Source organism: Thamnophis sirtalis, unplaced genomic scaffold (genome assembly GCF_051295495.1).
Source record: "Thamnophis sirtalis isolate CommonGarterSnake01/CBP01778 unplaced genomic scaffold, rThaSir2_p1.2 scaffold_14, whole genome shotgun sequence".
NCBI lineage: Eukaryota > Metazoa > Chordata > Lepidosauria > Squamata > Natricidae > Thamnophis > Thamnophis sirtalis.
Window position 1 is genome coordinate 41,237,332 of NW_028261394.1, and position 24,050 is coordinate 41,261,381.

The 24,050-nt window shown below is 43.1% G+C and overlaps 1 protein-coding gene across 1 annotated transcript; it reads right to left on the bottom strand.

The window, feature by feature from the left end:
• Positions 1-958: 958 nt before the first annotated feature.
• DNAJA2 (DnaJ heat shock protein family (Hsp40) member A2) lies at positions 959-19,289 on the bottom strand. The gene is made up of 9 exons (XM_087729183.1): positions 19,083-19,289; positions 13,429-13,488; positions 12,896-13,119; positions 6,821-6,901; positions 6,403-6,536; positions 5,038-5,234; positions 3,461-3,605; positions 3,196-3,323; positions 959-1,867 (listed from the first exon to the last, which is right to left on the bottom strand). The coding sequence occupies exons 1-9, from the start codon at positions 19,158-19,160 to the stop codon at positions 1,679-1,681; spliced, it is 1,236 nt and encodes a 411-aa protein (XP_087585309.1). The 5' UTR covers positions 19,161-19,289; the 3' UTR covers positions 959-1,678.
• Between the last annotated feature and the right edge of the window lie 4,761 nt (positions 19,290-24,050).

The window sequence follows — 24,050 nt, forward strand, 5'->3', positions numbered from 1 at the left end:
TTGTTTTACCCCAGGAAGAAGTAATTCCATATTTAAGAACAAGATACAGTGTCTCCCCTCCACCTCTGGTTTGGAAACTAAAAAAAAAATGAAAATCATGCTCCTTCAAATATTCACATAAATGAACAGGTTTCAGCCTTGTATGCAAATTTTGATGGCAATCTTCTATCCAACGAGATGTTGAAGACAGGAGAACATCCTGTCAATCCAAAACTCTAATCACATGCAAGTTCCTACAGGAATTTATTTCAATGCGGCTTTACAACTGCATTGGGCTGTATATTGGATTACGTAAGGTGAACTCAGATGTTGAGAAGCAAAGCTAAAATGATATGTCTTTTTAGTGGATTTTCTTAACATAGGAGGGACGCAGTGGCTAAGACGCTGAGCTTGTCGATCAGAAAGGTTGGCGGTTAGAATCCCTAGCGCTGCATAATGGAGCGATCTCCCGTTACATGTCCCAGCTTCACCAACCTGGCAGTTTGAGAGCATGTAAAAATGCAAGTAGAAAAATAGGGACCGCCTTTGGTGGGAAGGTAACAGCATTCTGTGCGCCTTCGGTGTTTAATCATGCTGGCCACGTGACCACCGAGACGTCTTTGGTCAGCGCTGGCTCTTTGGCTTTGAAACAGAGATGAGCACTGCCCCCTAGAGTGGGGAATGATTAGCACATATACGCGAGGGGAACATTTACCTTACTTAACATAGGTGAAGCCTAGTCCAGCTACATCTGTTACCTGTTCTTCCATCAAAAATAATGCCCCTACTATGTCTTAAAAGTGTTGATATTTAGTTCAATAGGATTGGGGTCGTGGTGCTACAGGCTTGGCCTGACACACCGGAGGCCCATTTGCTTCCTTAAAGCCGATTTCCAACACTGGGAGTGATTTGCTTCAAAACTCCCAAGGTTTAATTTCAGCTGCAGAATTGATGAGAAAGAAAACCGTTACAAAGAGTATCATCATACACCAATGGTTTTTATTAAGTTTCAGAAACCTTTTTTTTTTTCACAAGATGGTAAAAAAAAAAACTCTTACAACCACTTTTTTTTTGTTTTTGTTTTTAAATCTTCCATGGTTTTTCCCCATCAGTTTTCTATTCCCGTGCGCCGAAACCCAATTTACTTACCATGCATCTAAAAGTGATAGATACAGGCTATGAATTTCTTTTATTCTATTTGTAGCAGCTTATGCAGATGCAGCCAAATAACCAAGCCTCGGGACAAAAATTTTTTACACAAAACTTTACAATGTAGAATTTTGAATTTAAAATAGAGGAAACTTAAAATCTACACAAAAAACTGGTAAAAATCAAGCACAAGTACAAGGACTGGAACTTAAATCCAGATGAACAGGAGAAGAGTCTCGCCTTCCTTTCAAGTGCCTTTATTCTGCTACAGAAACGGTCAGTCGAGAGGGGGGGGAAAAAAGAAAGATGTAAGCTTTGTGTGTGTGTGTCTGTGTGTGGTTAGTTTAAATTATACACTTCTGTAGATACTATGGACCAATTTTTAAAAGTTACACATACAGCAACATATGTCCATTGGGCTTGTGTGCATTGTTTTAGACAATCCAACTGTGTTGCTGAGAACAAGTCAGGCAAAATTTTGAAGAGAGAAAAAAATCCGTGTGTAACTTCCCTTACCCCGCCCTGGACAGAATTTTTTTTTATTTTTTTTTTACTGGTGGGCACACTGCACCCCCGGTCCATGATGGCCACTTTCCTCATCGGAACTATCATTGTACGCCTCGCGCCTCTGCCCACCGCTTGACCCACGAGTGGTGTCAAATTCTTGAAGGTCTACTTCTTCTGCTTCGCTAATTATGTTGGGAACCTCTGGTCTGGAGGGCAGGAGGTCTTCAAGTTCCTAAAAGTAAAATATCGTGAATTCGTTTTGAATAGGTTATTTGGGCCAAGCGTGATTTTAAGACACTCAAAGGAATTTGTCTCCGGCGCAGCAGCTCTCAGATGTACATGCAAAGCAACAGAATAATGGTAATTGTAATAATACCAATAAGAGGGAGGAGGAAGAGGAAGAGAGGAGTAGGGGAGAGGCGTACTTCAAGACATGGGGAAGATTTTAGGATTGATTAGAGAAAGAAATCTAGAAAAGAAAGCAAGAGAGAGAGATAGAACCCAGATGAGACACTATTAAATGGAAAAGGGGGGAAACAGAAAAGAAAGTATCAATCTGTAAGTATATGTTCAAGAATGATATAGAGAAAAGAAATAGGACATGATAGTGAAGAAAAAGGAATAGGAAAGGATAAGCGTAAAATTATGATAGGGTTTGCGGGAATACCATCCCGAAAATACACCAGATGAGAGTTGAAAAGAGATAACCACAACAGAAAAGGAAAGGAAGATAGGAGGATAGAGGGAAGGGGAGAGAAGGAAGGAAGAGGAAAGGAGAGGAAGGGATAGAAAGAGGGTAGGAGGGGGAAGAGGAAGACAGGAGTAGGGGAGAGGCAAGGGAAGAAGGAAAGGGAAAGGAGGGGAGGAAAGAAGAAAGTAGAGAAGGGAGGGAGGGTGAAAAGAAAAGGAAAAAAACAGGCTGCTGATAAGACAAATAGGTATATGGGATGGTAAGCATAGCAACCCAGAATGTATATTTTAACTTTTTATATGGAAAAACAAATATGAAAGTGATAAACATAATTAAGAACAATAACTACGTGAATGTATACATGTAACTTATGTGTAAGAGAATAAAAATAAAAAACTTAAAAAGAGGGAGGAGTAAGAAGGATAATGTGTTTAAGAAATACTACTACAGCCATATTGCATGGGTAAATACATGTAGACATTAGAAAGCACTGTGAGAATCAGCTGCTCAACTATGTGTTGGCCTGAGGATATAGCAAGAAAAGTGTTTGCATGGAGTTGTCATTCTATTTATGCCCCCCCCAATGTTTATGGTTATTTGATTTTTCAATATAACTTGCCTTTTGCTCCAATATCATGGCGTGGTTGCCTGCCCTACACCCTCAAGATTTCTGGAGAAGGCGGAACAATGATGTGGAGTGGGCCAGATCATGTGGTTTTCCTGTGTTTGGGAGCAGACGCTTCCCTTGAATAATCTTACGCTTATTTTAAGGGTTAATTGCAAGGAGAGAGAGGAGGTGTGAAGAGTTTAGGATTTTTCACGTGCTCTCGGAGAAGGGAATATTTTACCAGACTGCTATGGGTACTTACTGTAAGCTTTTCCGGGCTAATCCAGTTGTTTTCAGGAAACTGCACATCGAACTTTATATAAAGATCACCCTTTTCAAAAGGGTTGCGATATTGTGGCATGCCCTCCCCTCGAACTACCCGGACGGAACCTAGAGTTTAAAAAGTAACAAACAAAAAAATGGGACACTGTCAGTGAAGGGCAGCGTGTCGTTTATCTCTAGGCAAAAAACATTTTTTTAAAAAAAACATTGGAAGGTGGGAGAACTTTCAGTGTGCAAGTTTTTACCTGGCTCAATTACTTTTCCTGGGGGATATTTCACCACAATCTGACGTGCATCGAGGTGCTTAAATGTGAACTGAAAGCCACACAGGGCCTCGACAAGCCCAATCTTGTGTGTCATATGCAGATCATTTCCATCTCTCTGGAACATCTGGGAGAAAGAGGGAGAATAGCAATAGCAGTTAGACTTATATACCACTTCATAGGGCTTTCAGCCCACTCTAAGCGGTTTACAGAGTCAGCATATCGCCCCCACAGTCTGGGTCCTCATTTCACCCACCTCGGAAGGATGGAAGGCTGAGTCAACCTTGAGCCGGTGAGATTAGAACCGCTGAACTGCAGATAACAGTCAGCTGAAGTGGCCCGCAGTACTGCACCCTAATCACTGCGCCACCTCGACCCTTGGGTGTTTGCTCTCGCCATTTGGCACGCGAGGGTTTTCTACAGAAGCTGGCCATCTTCAGGGACCATACTGGATTCCTCAAGCTCTTCTCCCAAGTGGACTGCGCACTATTGCCACCCTTTTCCAAATCGAACATCTTTTATATAAACTGTCATTTATCAACAGCAATAGAATGTAGACTTACCGTATTTTTCAGAGTATAAGACGCACCAAGATTTTGAAGAGGCAAATTAAAAAAAAACGAAATTTTTGGAACTCTGTAGACCTCCCAAAAATGGCTCGTTTTTTGTCAAAAAAAGGGCATGCATAGCCTTTAGGCAAAAAATGTCCCGTTTTCCACTTATTTCTGCCCTCCCTAACCCCCAGGAGCTTTCTGGTAGCCTCCTAAAGGCTCTGCACGGCCATTTTGGTGAAGGGGCGGGGTTTTGGGAGGCAAAAAATGCTGTATTCAGTGTATAAGACGCACCCAGATTTTCACCCTCTTTTTTAAGAGAAAAAGGTTTATACTCCGAAAAATACGGTATATACTGCCCCACACTGTTTTACAGCATTCTCTGGGAGGTTGACGGAGTCAGCCCCAATAATCTGGGTCCTCATTTTACTGACCTCCCTCGGAAGGATGGAAGGCTGAGTCAACTTTGAGCCACTCAGGATCGAACTCCAGGCTGTGGGCAGAGTTTGCCTGCAACGCTGCATTCTAACCGCTGTGCCACCAGGGCTCTGCAGATGTTACCAAGCTCAGAGAGCAACAAGGACTCCTCAGTTCAAACCTGGAGCTGCAAATATTATCTTGTCCTGATACCCAAATATCTAATAGAAAGGTTCAGGCAATCCTATTGCAAATGGCACCACAATAACCACAGCAACAGCAATTGCATTTAGGCTTCTTAAATACCGCTCTATAGCACTTTACAGCACTTTTTGGGCAGTTTGCAATGTAGAAGCATTGTTTGCATTACTGGGTCCTCATTTTACCGACTTTGGAAGGATGGAAGGCCGAGTCAATCTTGAGCCAGTTAGGATCGAACTCCAGGCTGTGAGCTTGCAATACTGCACTTTAACCACTGTGCTGCCAGGACTGGTGCGCATTTAATGAAGTTTCACCATCCCAAACATTGCCATTCAAAATGCCCCAGTGCCATGGAGCCAATGTTCTTTCGGCAATTCAAGCCATCCTTACCTCGTGCTCCTTTTCTTGGAGCAGGAGAACAATGTCTCCTGGCTCCACGCCGGGGGCTTGATCAGCTTCTCCGGTAAAGGTGATTCTCTGCCCATGCTTCATGCCTTTGTCTACGTGGACTTCAAGGATCTTTACTTCTTTTATCACCTTCTTCCCTTCACATTTTTTACAGCGGTCTTTTTCGTTGATGACTTCTCCTAAAGAGAGACAACATGTTTGCACCTTGTTCTAAGAGGTAGGAAAACTCAAGCTACAAAGACCCAAATTCTCAGATCAGCAATGGCTATTCTGTATTTTCTGTAGGTATGTACTGTATGTATTTTCTCATTCATTCATTCAATATTCTGCCCATCTCACTATCCAAAACAACTTACTTTCTTTCCCCAGATTTAAGGAAGCTTCTGGTTCCTTCTTCAAGCAGACATAAATATGTTTTAAGCTATTAATTTTATTCTTAAGTTTCTATCTTTGGGCTGCTATTTCTATCTGCCACTGGTTGAAGAGGAATGGCGTTTTGATAGAGAATGAAGAACCCATGGCCGTCAATATGGTACTGAAGAACAAGTCTATCCACATTGTCCTTGGTGTTTGGGGCCAATGAATGGCTGTACATCAGGAAAATCAGGGTTCCAAAATCTCAGCCTTCCTAGAAAGACTAGAAGACAGGAAGCCTTGTTGTGGCCCGCCAGCGGCCAGCAGAGCTGGTGGCAGACTCAGACAGTGAGGAGGTTGGGGAGGAACATGGGCCAGTCCTGGAGTCTGGGGTAGGCTCTGCGTCGGAGGCAGAGATGGGGCCAGAACCATCTGACAGTTATCAGCTGCCTTCGTAGTTGGACATTAGTGAGGCAGAAGAACAGCTGGAGCCTGTTCCCAGTGTGTGCAATCACAGAGTTGCCAGACAAAGGAAACAGCTAAAGAACAGAGGTCAACTCGGGAGTAAAGGCACAGGTGGATGGTGAATGGCCCCTCCCATGGGGAATAAAGAGGAGCGAAAGGGGAGTGGAATTTGCAGGAGACAATTAGTTCAATTCCTTAGGGTGAAGATCGGTTCCTGACTTCTTGCCAAGTAATTGCTGCTACAGTGTGGCGTTTGGAAGATATCAGCCTGGCAGCTCTCCAAGCCTGATAAAGGTCTGTAGTGGTGAAATCTCACGAAAGACTGTTGGCTGGGACTTTGCTGGAGAGGAATTCCCTTTAACCTAAATAACGGAGGTCTTATCGGGACGAGGAGTCGGCTTCATGATCTTGGGAAGCCCAGGTCAGAACACTGAACATTAACTGGCATTTATTTGGTAACGATGGGACAGAGCCTGCCTGAATGCTTTGGCCTCCCCTCCTTTCTTGCAGGAGAACCGGTTGGATTACCTTCTCCATTGCAATCGGAACAGACCGACTGCATTTGCTGAACCATCCCAGGAGCCAGCTGTCTGATCATAATCCGCATGCCTCGGCCTCGGCAAGCTGTACACTTCTGAACTGCTCCAGATTTACCCCCTTGACTGGATCCATGTCAAAAGAGAGAGAAAGAAAACGCCGTGATTTTTTTGGGGGTCCAACGAATGGCATGGAAGCATCAAGAAGCTAATAAGTGCCAGATGGAAAGATTTAAGAGGGGGCCACTGAAAGAGTGGAGGCGCAAATATTAGGCAGCTACTCCGGCTGAGGGGAAAAAATAAACCCATTATACAAACAGCTGCATTCTAGATGGGTGTGCATTGTTTTTATGGGCTTATTTCTTTGCACAAAGGAATTTCCAAAGACAAATGAATAAAAGAAAACTCACCCATTACATGAACTGCAAAGGACATTCTTGCTAAGTTGTAGTTTGGTCGTTTTCCCATTATATAGATCTTCTAAAGAAACTCTGAGAAGAAAAGAGGTTTATTTTAATACCTGGCAAATGCAAGTCTAAAATAAGTGCGTTACTGTACATTTGTGCCATTGCAAATACTTGTTAAAACTGGCCCACGCAACGTAAGAAGAGTTGAGCTGAATTAACTGCAAACTTGAAAATAGCCGTTAGGTTTCTATCTTCCTGCCATCAGAGCAGCTCTATCTAATAACGCACCATGACTACGGTTAATCCCCATTTTCTCCAAGTACAGGAAAGCACCGATTAACCAAGGCTGAGACTGTGACACCCATAGGCCCAATATCACCCGAGTTTAATTGCTGAGTCAGAATACTCCAAAACTAAAGCAGGTTACAATGCTCTAAGCCTTGTCCAGCTTTTCAGTGGAAGAAATGTAGGTCAAATTAAAGCATATCTGCAGAGCCTTCCCCCTGTGCTCGGCAACTCAGCCATAAATCTAAAACGTCTATCTTAATTTGTGTCACTACTTCACTACTAGTTTAAAACCGTGACCCGTCAAAAGCGCGGACGGCAAAAGCGCGATCGACAAAATCGCACCTTTGACGTCATCACAGCGCGACGAAAAAGATTGAAAAATTCAAATAAAAATTAATAAAAATTAAATTAAAGCAAGCCGATTCACATAAAGGTAAGGGTTAGGTTTAGGTTTAGGGTTAGGTTAAGAGTTAGGGTTAGCTTTAGAGCGTTAGCGTTAGGGTTAGGTTAAGGGTTAGCGTTACGTTTTTCGTTACTTTAACGGTTAGGGTTAGGTTAAGAGTTAGGTTTAGGGTTAGGTTTGGGGGGCTTAGGGTAAGGTTTTCGCTTTATTTTTACATTTTTCGAACTTTTTCGTCGCGCTGTGATGACGTCACAGCGCGCTTTTGTCGAGCGCGATTTTGTCCTACACGCTTTTGTGGTGGAACCGTTTAAAACACCCGGTGACAGTTTGTATTAGTGTGGTAAGCTGTCTGGCAGGTTTTAAACCAGCCATTCTCTTATCATTAAAAAACAATGTTCTGCCATTCTACCTCTATGCTTGACCATTGCTGTGCTGGAAATTCAAGATAAGCATATTTTGAATCTATTACAGCAGCAGAAGGGAACTGAACAAATGTCAGTGGAACAATTAAGGGATGGATTCATTTTCAGGTGTTTTAATCCAACACAATTTTTTTTTTTACAATATAGTTATGTGGTACTAACTACAGGTAGTCCTTGACTTACGACCACAATTGAGCCCAATGTTTCTGTTGCTAAGCGGAACATTTGTTAAGTGAGTTTTGCTCCATTTTATGACTCTTCCTGCCACGGTTGTTAAGTGAATCGCTGCAGTGATTCACTTAGTAACAGGGTGAAGTGAACGTGGCTTCCCCATTGCTAGTCAGAAGGTCGCAAAGGGGAATCACACGACCTCTGGACACCGCCACCGTCATAAATATGAGTCAGTTGCCAAGTGCCTGAATTCTGATCATGTGACCTTGGGACGCTGCAAGTGAAAAACAATCACAAGTCACTTTTTTCCAGTGTCGTCGTAACTTTGGTCACTAAATGAACTGTTGTAAATCAAGGACTCCCTGCATTTAATTTCACTCTTCTTCCTCACCCTCTCTCTGCTGTTTCTTTTAAGCAGAACAATGAGGATTTTTGTGCTGTGTAGATTTACTTCTATGGTATGCCTTATTTTTCCCACTGCTTTACCCCAAAATAGTTATCAAGGTAGTCCAGAGCAAGAAACCAACACCAGGAACGCTACTTTTATTGTAAGGTGAGAGTAACAGAATATTCTAAGTCTGAAAGGGCTGCCCCTTCTTTCTGTTTCAGGGACGTAGGGAGGGTCAGTTCTGAGATGCTTTCTCAAATTACATTTCTGGTTTAGGCTCAGATGTTGTTTATTAGGCTGTTGTCTAGACCACAGGCCTTCCTCTTGTCTCTCAAGGTTATTCTCACAGTCCTTTAGAAATAACATGGTTATTAGCAGGCTGCTTAAAGCCATCAGGTCAGGATGACACAGGAAGAATTATGAACACAGTGCAACCAAAAGTTGAAGCAGGGTGGATTTGATGTAGATCACGATTAAAATCACAATTTAAAATCTCAAGTAAAAAGGCTTGGTTTAAATCAGCTCGATTTTAATCATAATTTTTAAAGATCAACTGCCATCTCTGTCCCGCAGTGGCTTCTCCTAGGACCTGCTGTTGACACGACGACAGTACCAATACAGTAGAATATACAGCCTCATGCTACACAACTAAGCTCCATTTCACGCTGAATAAACTAAATGACTGATGTATCTTAAATAGAAACATACCTTTAGACAGATTTTTACTCCAAAAGCATTTTATTAGAATAATTTTTTTTCAAAAATCCAATGTAAATAAAAAAAAATCTGATTTAAAAAAAATTTTTTTTTTAAATCATTGATTTTTATTTACCCTGAATTGAAGTGAACTCTTTCGAAGCCCTACTGGGGGAATTGTTTAACATTTTAAAGCCCCTATACCTTCTCTTAAGGAGAGTCCAAAGAATACTTAAAGTCACATTGTAAATCATTCCTTCAAGGAGGGATGGAATAATCTCAGACTTATAAAACTAATGTACTGCGTTGCGCTGCTTGATTTTTATTTTTAAAAAAGGACAAGATATCAAATAAGATCTATCTATCTATCTATCTATCTATCTATCTATCTATCTATCTATCTATCTATCTATCTATCTATCTATCTATCGCTAATATTCATCATTTCAGTAAAAAGTCTTCTCTATGCCACCTTACAATATTTTGAGGATAGCTAGCATATCCAGAACTGGGAATGTGAGACTCATGGACACCAACCAGAGAAAACATGTTTTTAGATTAACTGCTCTGCTTGACTTAAACGTTTATTAAAAACTAAATAGGAAGCTGAACTACTGGATAAAGAACATAATTAATAGGAGGAGGATCTTTTGAGCCCCATAAAAGTCCTTCTGGGATGTTAAGACAACATAGCTCAATACAATACAATACAATAGCAGAGTTGGAAGGGACCTTGGAGGTCTTCTAGTCCAACTCCCTGCCTAGGCAGGAAACCCTAAACCCATCTTCTTAAAGACTTCCAGTGTTGGAGCATTCACAACTTCTGGAGGCAACTTCTGTTCCACTGATTAATTGTTCTCACTATCAGGAAAGTTCTCCTGAGTTCTAAATTGCTTCTCTCCTTGATTAGTTTCCACCCACTGCTTCTTGTTTTACCCTCAGGTGCCTTGGCGACTAGTTTGACTCCCTCTTCTGTGGCAACCCCTGAGATATTGGAACACTGCTATCATGTCTACCCTAGTCTTTCTTTCTCTTAAACTAGACATACCCAGTTCCTGCAACCATTCTTCATATGTTTTAGTCTCCAGTCCCCTAATCCTCTTTGTTGCTCTTCTCTGCACTCTTTCTAGAGTCTCCACATCTTTTCTACATCGTGGTGACCAGAACTGAATGACGTATTCCAAGTGTGGCCTTACCAAGGCATTATAAAGTGGTATTAACACTTCACGTGATCTTGATTCTATCCCCGTTTAGGCAGCCTAGAACTGTGTTGGCTTTTTTGGCAGCTGCTGTACACTGCTGGCTCATATTTAAATGGTTGTCCACTAGGACTCCAAGATCCCTTTCACAGTTACTACTGTTGAGCAAGGTACCACAATCTCAATCACAATCTCAAGCGCACTAATCCAGAATGTATTATTGCTATTTCGGTTTATAGATATGATTCACGTGCCATTAGGCACGTGGGCTACTACCTAGTCCTCTTTGACTCTCTGACGCCCCCCTTGTAGGAAACAGCTCCAATCACCAGCCTCAGGGAAGTTCAAATGAAATGCTCATCTTCTAATAGATGAAGTTTTCGTGATTGGCCTCCCTCACCCTGAAGCTAACTTGCAAATATGCAGCTTATTGTGCCAGCCACTCACAAGTAGCACCCATTGCACAACATTTCAAATGTGCCCTCACCTGGTTCACCGACAAATGCGCGCTCGACAAAATCGCGCTGACAAAACCGCGGGGACAAAAGCACGAGTTCGAAATCGCGCCGAAGAATGAGGACAGAAGCGCGCTCTTAACCTAACCCTAAAGGTAACCCTAACCTAACCCTTACCGTAATGGTGCTTCTGTCGGCGCTCTTTTGTCGGCGCGCTATCGACGTCATGGTTTTATTGACGCGGTTTTGTCGGCGTGCTATTGTCAGGCGCGCTTTTGTCCGGTCACGCCCCCATCTTGATGGCTGCCTACTTGGTCCTATACACTGAATGTTTGCCTTGCCTGGATCAACTTCTAATATTTGGCTGTTTTTATTATAAAGAGATGCCGAACCATATTTTTAATGCATCGACTGGTAGAAGTATAGGCTCCAGTTTGTTATTATAGCTCGCTGGGCTGTTCCTAGCTGTAGTTTCTCTCCCTCAGGAAATGTATCTTATTACCTGAAGCGTGGGCAAGGCTTTAATACTCAATTCTACGGTGATTCAGTGGCATGACCTTGTTTTTAAATCGCTTGCCTCGAAGTACCAAACGAATAACGAAATAAAAATCCCCAGAAAGTATTTTAAAGATTTATACTCTAGAGTCCAAAGTAGAGCCTCCTCAGACCTCAAGGATCAAACCCCATTAACGCTGATATTTCTTGGACCACAGCTTAATTATTTCCTCCAAGTGCCTTGGAATTGTGAGATTGTTTGAATTATTCAGAAATCAACACGTAGCTATTATTATCCAAAGTATAATTTCAGGTAGGAAGATTTAGCCCAATTCATGGCGTGGAATAACAGCTGCATTCAGAAACTGTAGTAGTAGTAGTAGTAGTAGTAGTAATAGTACGGTAGTAGTAGTAGTACTAGTAGTAGTAGTAGTAGAGAAAGGGATATTTCCTGCCCTTACTGGCTTCCACTGTTTTCTTATGTTCAAGATACTATTTTTAAAGTGTAAATGTATTTTTAAAGTGTAAATGATCTTAATCAGGATACCATAAGGTTTTCCTATATTAATTTTCCATTTTCTAAGATTCTCTTCAGAGACTAGACAAAAAAAAAACTGATGGAGGTATGCAAAGAACATTAATAGATAAAAGAAAAAGTAAGCCATGATATCTTAATTAAAAAGAATAATCAAACAATAAACCAAGAAAATAATATAATTTTTCCATATTGGATTTACAAAAGAGCTTGTTAAAGTTTTGAAGAATATTGTGGGGAGAGAGGAAATGAAAAGAAACCAAGTTCCAGGTTATTATTTGAACAGACTAAAGGTTAAGAATTGTTAGAAATAAAAGAAAGGAATACAGAGTTGGTTTGTTGGATCAATATTAAAATAGATGGTATCCTTGGCAAATTTTAATGGATTTTTGCTGACATCAGGACTTAATGATGAGGCTTTAAGGATTTTTTTAGCATAAGAGATGGGAAGAAGAGATCATTTGTTGCATTTTAAGAGAAGGTAAGTTACATTTATAGTTATGATGAAGATGGAAAGTCATTTCCCCCTTTAAATTATGTTATCACGTTTATCTCTATTAGGTTATTCTAAATACATATTGTAAAAGCTATGCAATAACTATTTTGCAGCAATTATTTTCCTACCTACAAATCTAAGGTTGAATTCTTCAAGTAGGATTAAAATCCTAACTTAGATTTTTTTTTTTTAAAAAAACACCACAGTCAGAGATAGCTTGGTAAGAACTGCTGAGCACAGGGCATAATCCACACCAAAAGAGGCTCTCTTACAGTGATTGCCTTGCACCAACACAATTACGTTTACACTGGAAGGCATCAAATAATTACTTTTCTTTGTGCAAATTCAGGAATGAGCATATCTTCTATAGATTCTGCAGCACAGGTTTCAAGCACTGTCACTAATCCTGAAGTCAATGTGGATATTTTAATAATAAAGTTTCAACTAGAGCTTGGATCTTCCCATTTTCTGAAAAAAAATATTGTGAATGAAAGACATTTTCAACGAAAGGACACCAGCTTAGTACTTACTTAAGTGGGTGCATCATATCTTCGCCTCGCCTTCTTCCATTACGACTTCTATTCTGATTACCCATGAAACCGAAAAGGCTCCCACCAAATATGTGGGAGAATATATCGTCCATTCCTCCGCTTCCGCCACTACCTTCCCGAAGGCCTTGTTCTCCATATCGGTCGTATAATTCACGTTTCTCGGGGTTTGAGAGAACTTCGTAGGCAAAGCTGATTTCCTTGAACTAAAGAAAGAGAGAAGCATTAAAAAAAATACCCTTGATTATTTTCATTCCCTAGTATTACTTTATGCTTATAAAAGCTCAGAGCAAGTAGTTCCTAGAATTTGGCTTGCTGAATTTTAGGGTTTAGATTTGAACTCGGACATCTCCCCAAACTGAACACTTTTTATTTTATGGCAAAGACTGAAATTCTGTCAATTCCTAAATCCATGGGCTAAACATTCATAGGCTAGTTTATTCACAATTGCATTTAGCTCAGTATATGGTGCAAAATATGTTTCAGAAGCAAGTTGCAAGCAAAACAATTCATACCTTGTCACCTGCGTTTGGATTCTTATCCGGGTGATATTCTTTGGCAAGCTTACGATATGCCTAAACACCAAAAAAACACCAACACAAGAAGTTAGCAGGCAGCCGTGAATTTTCTCTAGTTCAAGTTATATTATTATGTATAATATCAAAGTTCCATGCAAATATACGTGAATGTGTATGTTCTGGTCCTCTAGACACGCTATGATAATCCTTCATCATCAATCACACAGATTAAGTGTGATAACTGGAATTCAATAAGATCTGCAGGGCTGAGAATTGTTCATTCCTGGACAAGCGTAAGTCCCTTTAAAAGGAATACAGATGACCAACCAGAACCAGGAGACAAGGTTTGTAACCCAAATATAGATTGTTGGATGGTTAGACCAAACATCTGAGGCAACCCCTTCTAAAGGGGCAATCCTTCTCACAAACCTAGAACCCGTGGAGATTCGAACCCTCACCACCCTCCAGGCCTTCCACAAAGCCCTTAAAACCTGGCTGTTCCGACAGGCCTGGGGCTAAAGAGCTGTTGCCCCCCCATCTCGAATGGTATGACTGTTGTGTGTTTTTAAATTATGTATTGCTATGTTTCATCTTTTTATTTTCTGTCTGTACCCCCCTTCCCTGATTTGAATTGTGAGCCGCCCTGAGTCCCCTTTGGGGAAAAGGGCGGCATATAAATGAAATAAAATCAATCAAATCAAACCCCTTTCCCCCCCATTTACCTCAAACTTCACCCTTAACATTCCCAAATTAGTAAACATGGAAAAAGCAACAGTCCACGATTATGCATTATCCATTAAAAAAAATGTACTGAATTAAAGCCTGGAAACGAATGCCAAACTATTATTAATTCCATATGAGGGCCGCAGTGGGTGTTCGGATGTTGTTGAATTCCATAGAGGGGGATGGGTTTAGTTAAGTTTAACAACACTAACGTTACCTGAGGCTTCAGGTTCCTGCCCACCAACGCCACACAAGCACACCTCCCTCCATCACTGCTGCTACGACTGCTCTTGTCGTTAGCACATCATTTGCACAGCACTTCTATTTTGTGCTTTGGTTTCTGGCAGGGATGCTGAACGTTTTGGTGCCAAGGTTTAGGCCCAGCTCAAGTGGGAGCAGCTTTCCAAAAACCAAGGACAAAACAAGAAGCACTTTACATCTGAGAAAATTAACTGCAATGTTAGTCAGCTGTAATTAAAACCCTTATTTAATAATGTTCTTACTCTCTGGCCTTCCTAGTTGCCATTTAGCAGCACTTTTGGGAAGACTTCCTCAAAGGTTGGAGAGTGGGGGAATCTCATGATGCGCAACGCTCGTTTACAGCTTAGCACATGATAATTATAACAAGTATAACTTGTTTAATAAGTACGTCTTAACCTGGTTAATTAGTTTCATTTCTAAATAATCATTCATAGTCTAGCTCAGAGGTCTTCAAACTTGGCAACTTTAGGACTTGTGGACTTCAACTCCCAGAATTCCCCAGGCAGCTAGTTGAAGTCCACAAGTCTTAAAGTTGCCAAGTTTGGGGACCCCTGGTCTAGCTATACCTTACATAAAATATTAACTAAATCAGTTTACTGTAATATTTTTTTTCTGAGATCAGCAGTTCAAACCATTATATAGGTGTAAAAGATGCCTCACTGAAAACAGTGCCAATAATTAAGCTTTCATAAGAAAACTGCAGCTGTCCTAACATGGCCAAGACCTTGGAGTATTTTAAATGGCATCCCAGTTATTGTTTTATGGGAGATAATTGTTCCTAAGGACTGCAAGTATTATAAAAATGAAGCCAAACCATTCAGCATGTTTCAGACCACTCTTTTCAAGAGACAGTAATGGCCAAAATTGTGGAAACCTTTTGGGAAAAGGTGTATTTTTGAGGTTTGATGGCTAATAATACCACTTTGTTTGGAGTAGTAGCATAAAATTATATATCAATGGAAAGACAATTTAACCAAGAATGTAATGCAACAAAGTTTGTTCAATTATCTCTATTCTATGAAAAGGTATAGCCAAATATAAGCAGCAATAAAACCCAGTTAATAGAAGCAATCATTCAATCTTGGTTTCACATTATAACAGCTGCAGAAGTAAAAGACTTGGTTCACTCCAGGGGGAGGTTACTTCATGCTAAAGGTTACTCATCTAAGTATTAACTGCCATGGTGATAATATTTGCATATCTCATTTTTTTCTATGTGTTTCACTTTTCTTTTTTATAACTGCTATTCCAAAAGCAAGTCCTTCAGAAAAGTTACTGCATTACATTCTTGATTAAATTATCTTTCCATTGATATATAATTTTATTCCAAAAAAAAAAAGGTGGTGTTATTAGCCATGAAACTTCAAAAATACTGTATACTTTTCCCAAAAGGTTTCCACAATTTTGGCCACTACTTTATAGGGAAAGATAAGTCATGCGAACATTTCCTTTGCTATTAAAAACGAAACAGCTTTGGGTGCTAATTGGCCTTTGCCAAGCCTTTCTTCTAAAAAGACAAGCAGCAAAAAGATGGGAGTGTCGCTACGCAATGCCCATTAGATTGAGAGACAACTCAAGAGTTGTTAGTTGGCAACCATTTTAGAAGTGAGGAATGGAACTCTCTCCAACTGATAATTTCCAGTTATAATCCAGAGAGTTCCATTTTGGTAAACTTGAGAGGCAGAATATCCATGCCAGATTCAAACCACTTTCAATGAACTTGGGAAAGGAGGTCTTCCACTTGATCCTGTAAAAGCATCAGCTATGCTAAAAGAAATTCATTCACGTGTAGCTTTTTTTTTTAAAGTTCATTTTCAATTCCACGTTTATGGAATCTGTATGCATGCTCTCAACAGGCCTGTTGGGATCCAACAGGTGTATTCAAAATTAGTGTCAAAGAACAATTAATTTTACCCTCCACCTAAGAAACTGGATTTACAGGAGGCAAAACGTCACAGAATATCAAACTCTATTTGTTTACTCATGGAGAAAGGCAATAGACTACAGAAGATAGGGTTTTTCCCCCCCTACCCACTCCAGTTCAGAATAGGGATATCAGCTGACACCTCACATTGGCTTGTTACTATTTGGTGACAGACTGCCATGACCTGTGGGGAGGGGAACGAAGAGGGGAATGCTTTGGGGAAACGAAACACGCTGGCTGAAGGTCACCCAGATGGAAGATGGGGCCGCATACCAAACTGAGCCTTGCCCGAAAATACACTTGACCTCTAATAAACTATATACCTTTCTCAATAAACGGAGCCAATGATCGTTTTTCCTGGGAAGTTTAAGCTGGGGCAGGCCCTACAAGCGAACTTATTTTCCTGTTGACCTCAGGCCCTATCACTTGTGTGAGTCCTCCCATGCACCTACTTCCTCAATAACAAACATCCAGGCCAAACCATAACTCCCCAATGTCTAGGATTCCTTTCCCAGCAGCAGCGCCTTCTTAGTAGGCAGGAAATAGTGATTAACCAGTTGAAACCTGTATTATGGGATGGCTTTCCGTTGGCCTGGGAGACAAGAGGTGCAGGGTTGACCGGTTACAAAAACAAGGACACAGATAGTCAATGGATCAGTTACTGAGGACAAGGTTAGAGTGTGACGCAATCCCTAAAGTGGGCCAGGTGAAGGCAAAAAGTAAACAGGATTTGATTTAATGAAAAATAATTATGAACTAGACAATGCTGCCTTCAATTATTTCCCTATCTCTGCCACTAAAAATTTGTTTTTTGGTAATACTTGAGAAGTTCAAAGGTCTATATAGCTCAGCCTCATGGTGATTCTGCAGACGGAAACAATTCAGTTGAATTGTTAAGCAATAAAATTTGCTTCCCTGAAAAGAAAAGTAGTGTCAACCCATTCTTCTCCTGTGGGAACGAGATCAGAAGGTGAAAACAATTTCTAGAAGATACCTAAGACACTGGAGTGAGAGAGAAGAAGAAGAAAGTAATTTCTGGATCATCAAAGCAATCATAAGGTTATCCTATGAAATGATAAAGAGGGAAGATATGTGGTCACCCAAAATGTTTTTCAAAAGAACAAGAATATGGGCAAAATAAAAGAGGAAAGATATATTCTGATTTGCTTTCCCCACAATAATTGTTTAAGGCAATTGTACAGAATGCCTATTCTTGGGAAAGACTGAGGAAGCCAAACAGAAAGGAAGCTCCAACGTTTCTCTATTCTTCACACTCCAGAGCATCATGTATTTAAAACTGGTGTTTACATATATACACATGGGTGACTTGCTCAGCCTCTCCCAAAGGGGCAAACAGAGACTGTATTACAGCTCTGGCTGGGGATGTTGGGAGTTGAAGTTCTGAGAGTACTTGGACAGGATGCTGAACACAGGAAGACTAATACTTGATACACAAAAACATAAAAGGCAAAGGAAAGCCAAGAGATTTGCTCAATTATTAATGCCTTGCTGCCAATCCAGCCTGGAAACCATGGATAAGACTGAAGCCAGCAAGATAGGTAGCTACAAAAATTGTTCAAATAAATATTCAACAAATCTGAGAAAATAATGGGACTTTGGATATGTGATTCCCCCAAGCTTCCTCCTTCTTTCCCTCTTCTATGAACCTGCAAAGCAATCTCAATTTTCACTCACCCTACAACTCCCACTACAAGTTACCAGCACCCGAAATACAATATTTCCTACTATCCTTTCCCAGCAACTTACTGTACACCTTGAATCCTCCCAAGCCCCCTTTGCCACCGACTACAACCCCTATTATTCTTCCCCACCTGATAGTAGCTTGGGCAACAAGCCCCATCCTCCCCAGCATCCCATCTCTCCTCCATACACCACCCCCACTACCCTTCTCCACCTGACTACAACCTACAATACTGTTTCACACAAATGGTTACTCAACATCCTCCCAGACAACTCATCTCTCCTCCATCCTCCATCCGACTACAAGTCCCATCCTCCCCAGCATCCAATCTCTCCTCCATACCCCCCACTATCCTTTTCCATCTGACTAGAACTCCCATCCTCCCCAGCACCCCATACATCCTCCACTACTCTTCTCCTCCTGGCTACAACTCCCATCCTCCTCAACACCCCATGTCACCCCCCCTCCACTATCCTTTTCCACCTGACTACAACCCCTATCCTCCCGGGCACCCCATCTCTCCCTCATACATCCCCCCCCACTACCTTCGTCCACCTGACTACAACTCCCATCCTCCCCAGCATCCCATCTCTCCTCCATACGCTCCTCACTACCCTTCTCCACTGGACTACAACCCCCGTTCTCCCCAGCACTTCAATACACCCCCCCCCCCCACTATCCTCCGCCACTTGACTACAACTCCCATCCTCCCCATACAACGCTGCCCTTCTCTAGCTTTGCCCCCCCTCCCCCTCGCATTGCAGATCCTCCCCCTCTTACCAAACGCCATGCAAGGTCTCTTCCCCCCCCCCCATCCTCCCCAGCTAGTCGGGCCTGGAGGCCTCGGGCCTTTTCTCCCTCTCCCTCCTCCGAAGGCCCATGGCTGCCGGCCCGCCTGTGCTCGCCTAGGCCCAGCGCCCGGCTTCTTCCCCCTCACCGGCGAAGCCCTTCAGGGACCCGCCGGGGAAGGCCTCGGGGGTTCCCCTCCCTCCGTCCCTCGAGCCGGGCCTGTTTCCCTTCCCCCCCCTCCCCCCTTCGGACCTTCTTCAGCTCGTTGTCGGAGACCCCCGGCGGCACCCCGAGGATGTCGTAGAGCTTGGTGTCGGCCACGTTCGCCATGTCCGCGTCGGGGAAGGCCGCTCCGCCGCCGCCGCCGCCGGGAGAAGGGAAAGGCCGCGAAACGCCGGGAGCGCGACGGCGCCGCGAGAGCGTCTGAGGGGGGGAAAAGCAAGGAGGGGGGAAGGCGGGCGGAGAGAGAAGGCCGCACGCACGCACGCGACGTCGCCGCTTTGCACGCACGCAAGCACGCACCACGCGCAAGGCCCCGCCTTCGGGGAGGGGCGGGAGAGCGAGAGCGCGGAGAAGCCTCGCTTTCCCACTTATCGGACAGTGGGGAAACCCGGAGGCTGGATCGAAGCGGATTGGGGCGAGAGGCGGAGCGGGGCGTCGGGGCTTCCGGGGGAAGCGGAGGGGCAGCCGCTCCTAACAAAAAGCATTTCGGTGCCGGTTGATAAACTACAATTCCAGTCATTCCTTTGGGGGGGAGACAAGTGGCTGGCTGGACTCCGGGTTGAATCGCAGCTGATTAACAGGGATGGAAGGGACCTTGGAGGTCATCTAGTCCAACCCCCCCTCCCGAGCACCATTTCTGACAGAGAGCAGTCCAGTCTCTTCTTGAAAGCTTCCAGGGATGAAGTTTCCCAAGGCAATTTCTGCTCCATGTTCTCACTACATAGAACTACATAGAATAACAGAGTTTGGAAGGAACCTTGGAGGTCTTCTAGTCCAACCCAGCCTAGGAAGGAAACCCTATACTGTTTCACACAAATGGTTACTCAACATCTTCTTTAAAACTTCTAGTGTTGGGGCATTCAAAACTTCTGGAGGCAACTTCTGTTCCGCTGATTAACTGTTCTCACTATCAGGAAATTTCTCCTTAATTCTAAGTTGCTTCTCTCCTTGATTAGTTTTCACCCATTGCTTCTTGTCCTACCCTCAGGTGCCTTGGAGAATAGCTTGACTCCCTCTTCTTTGGGGCAACCCCTGAGATATTGGACGACTGCTATCATATCTCCCCTAGTCCTTCTTTTCATTAAACTAGACATACCCAGTTCCTGCAACCGTTCTTCATATGTTTTAGCTTCCAGTCCCTTAATCATTTTTGTTGCTCTTCTCTGCACTCTTTCTAGAGTCTCCACATCTTTTCTACATCGTGGCGACCAAAACTGAATGCAGTATTCCAAGTGTGGCCTTACCAAGGCCTTATAAAGTAGTATTAACACTTCACGTGATCTTAATTCTATCCCTCTGTTTACGCAGCCTAGAACTGTGTTGGCTTTTTTGGCAGCTGCTGCACATGGCTGGCTCCTATTTAAATGGTTGTTCCACTAGGACTCCAAGATCCCTCTCACAGTTACTACTATTGAGTGAGACATATTATCCACCCATATCGGTTGGCTAACAGATCTGTTTTATTTAAATTCTGACTCTATCCCTAGAGATGCTCTGGTAGCCGTGGCACGACAAAACCGCGCTCGACTAAGCCGCGCCCGATTAAACCGCGTCGCTGACGTCATCAACAGGGCGACAACAGCGAGCGCGGAGAAAGAAGGGTGCTTTAAATAGCGCTTTGAAAGCAAGCCGATTCAACTTAAGGTAAGGGTTAGGTTTAGGGTTGGCTTTAGGTTTAGGGTTAGGTTAAGGGTTAGGGTAGGGTTAGGTTTAGGTTAAGGGTTAGGGTTAGGTTAGGTTAAGGGTTAGGGTTAGGTTTAGGGTTAGGTTAAGGGTTAGGGTTAGGTTTAGGGTTAGGTTAAGGGTTAGGGTTAGGTTTAGGGTTAGGTTAAGGGTTAGGTTTACGATTAGGTTAAGAGTTAGGTTTAGGGTTAGATTTAGGATTAGGTTTAGGGGGGTTAGGTTTAGGTTTACGGGTTAATTTTAGGTTTAGCGTTTACAGCGTGCTTCTGTCTCCGCGCTGTTGTCGCCCTGTTGATGACGTCAGCTACGCGGTTTCGTCGAACGCGCTTTAGTCAAACGCGGTTTTGTGGTGGAACCCTGGTAGCAGCTTACAAATAGCTTAATAGAAGGGAGTTTTAAATCCTGCAGTTGGACAAATAGTGAGAGGGGAAAAAAGGTGTCGAGACATTCATAAATATTTTCAATTATTAAGCAGATCAGTTTTCATCTCTACTCGGAAAGGTAAAATGGTTCGTCTGCATTTTTTAGTGATTTTAGAGAATGGCTGTTTTATTTTGCTGCAGAGAGGGCTTCCATTGTTTTTTTTTTTTGATTGGGCCGGTGAGGAAATGCAATAAAACTTTTTGCTAAAAGGTCATATTGGCTATTTGTCTCTTCGGATACGAACACCACTTGGTTTTCAGGGCCCCATGCCCTTTATACTTGAGCGGCTGGCAAGTAGAAAAGGTAAAGGCCCACGGAGGGGTCGATGCTTTGAGAAGGTTGCAGATGAAGGGTGACATTTAGAATAGGCGTCGACTGAAAAGCCAAAGGCAGTGTCTTCCTGCCACGAGAAATGGGAAGGGCTCCACCACAGGGCATCTTGCAATACAGTGTTTTGGCCCGCCAGTGGAGCTGGCAGCAGATTCGGACAGTGAGGAGGTTGGGGAGGAACATGGGCCAGTCCTGGAGTCTGGGGAAGGCTCTGATGAGGGCTCTGCTTCGGAGGCAGAGAGGGGGAAAGAGCCATCTGAGAGTTATCAGCTGCCTTCGGAGTCAGACATCAGTGAGGAGGAAGAAGTGTGCACATGTGCAGAGTTTTCAGACGAAGGGAACAGCTAGAGAACAGGGGACGGCTTGGGAGTAAGGCCACAAGTGGACGATGAATGGCCCCTCCCAGAGGGAATAAAAGAGGAGCAAAAGGGGAGTGGAGTTTGCAGGAGGCAATTAGTTTGCTTAATTGGATCGTGACTCTCCGAGGCTCCTTGCCAAGGTTTGCAGAGATCGGCCTGGCAGCTCTCCAAGCCAGATAAGGTCTGTGACTGTAAATCCTCCTTTGAAAGACTTTGCTGGATGTGAAGGAGCAGAATTCACAGTCAATTAATAAAAGGGGTTTCCGTCAGGACAAGGAAGTGTTTCAGGCTCTTGCGAAGCCTCGGTTAGAACATACAGATCCTTGACTTACAACCATAATTGGGAGCAGAATTTCCATTGCTAAGCAAGTCAAGGAAGTTGTGTCCAGGCAGGCAGACATGATAGATAGATAGATAGATAGATAGATAGATAGATGATAGATAGATAGATAGACAGACAGACAGACAGACAGACAGACAGACAGACAGACACAGACAGACAGACAGACAGAGATACATAGATACATACAAGATAAATAAATAGATATGATAGATGATAAATAGATACATAGATAAATTAGATAGACAGACAGACGGATAGACAGGCAGACAGACAGACAAAGCAAGCTTCTCATGGATCATTTTAACTGGGAACCCCAAAATTGGAAAATCTGCTTTGAAGACCTAAAATACCACAAGAAAATGAAATGGGTGTATTGGTGGCAATATAGCTTTTGTTAAGAGGAAGGCTGATCTGTTGGGAAGTCATTAAATCCCCAGTTATTAGCCATAATCTTGAACATTCGCGTTGTAAAACATGGTATCACAATAATTGTTGAGTTGGGGGGCTTGCAAACTTGGCCGGAAGCCTTGGAGGTTGGATCTTTTCCTCCATGTAGCCAGCAGGGGGCACTTTTGTTTGCAAAATGTTTTAAATGCTATCTGGGATGCCACAAGGGGAAAGGAAGAAAGCTCCAGCAGGGAGATTGTGCAGAACAAGAGAGAAATGACGGTTAAGCTATCGGTGCATCGCAACGGCCTTGCAAGCGGTTTAGGGTTTGCTACGCCGGGCTTGATCACAGTTGACATGTCAAGAAGACCTTCTGCAGGCACAAGGCCCGTTTTGATGCAGTTCCTGACATTTTCAGATAAGACCTGGGCAAACCTTGGGATGAAAATCATCCTCAAAAAAGGCCATCTTCAAATGAGCTATGATTTGCAGCGTGGGTGGCTTGGACATTGCTGGTGACAAATGACAGCTGTTGATAGCAATAGCAATAGCAGACTTATATACCGCTTCATAGGGCTTTCAGCCCTCTCTAAGCGGTTTACAGAGTCAGCATATTGCCCCCAACAACGATCCGGGTCCTCATTTTACCCACCTCGGAAGGATGGAAGGCTGAGTCAACCCTGAGCCGGTGAGATTTGAACAGCCAAACTGCAGAATTGCAGTCAGCTGAAGTAGCCTGCAGTGCTGCATTTAACCACTGCGCCGCCTCGGCTCTATAATAATATGATAATCCCACATATCTGGCTTGGCCAACGTGGAGCATCTCAAAATTAGAGCTTTGTGTTGTAGCATGCAATGAGGAGGTTGGGAAGGAACATGGGCCAGTCCTGGAGTCTGGGGAAAGCTCTGGTGAGGGCTCTGTGTCGGAGGCAGAGAGGGGGCCAGAGCCGTATGCCAGTTATCAGCTGCCTTCAGAGTCAGACGTCAGTGAGGCAGATGAACAGCTGGAGCCTGTTCCCAGTGTGCGCATGCGTAGAGTTGCCAGACGAAGGGAACAGCTAAAGAACAGGGGTCGACTTGGGAGTAAGGCCACAGGTGGACGATGAATGGCTCCTCCCAGAGGAAATAAAAGAGGAGCGAAAAGGGAGTGGAGTTTGCAGGAGACAATTCGCTTCATTGGTTTGTGACTCTCCCAAACTCCTTGCCACGTTTTGCAGATATCGGCCTGGCAACTCTCCAAGCCAGATAAGGTCTGTGACTGGAAATCCTCCCTTCAAAGACTTCACTGGATGTGAATGAGCAGAATTCAAAGTCAATTAATAAAAGGGGTTTTGGTCGGGACAAGGATGCTCTCGGGACGCCTAGGTCAGAACACTTTGATGGCAACCTTGTGGCCACAAACTGGACCATTTTTAACAACCTCTCTGAATTGTTATTAAGTGAAAAAGCCCAGCGGTCCGACCGTGTAAAGCT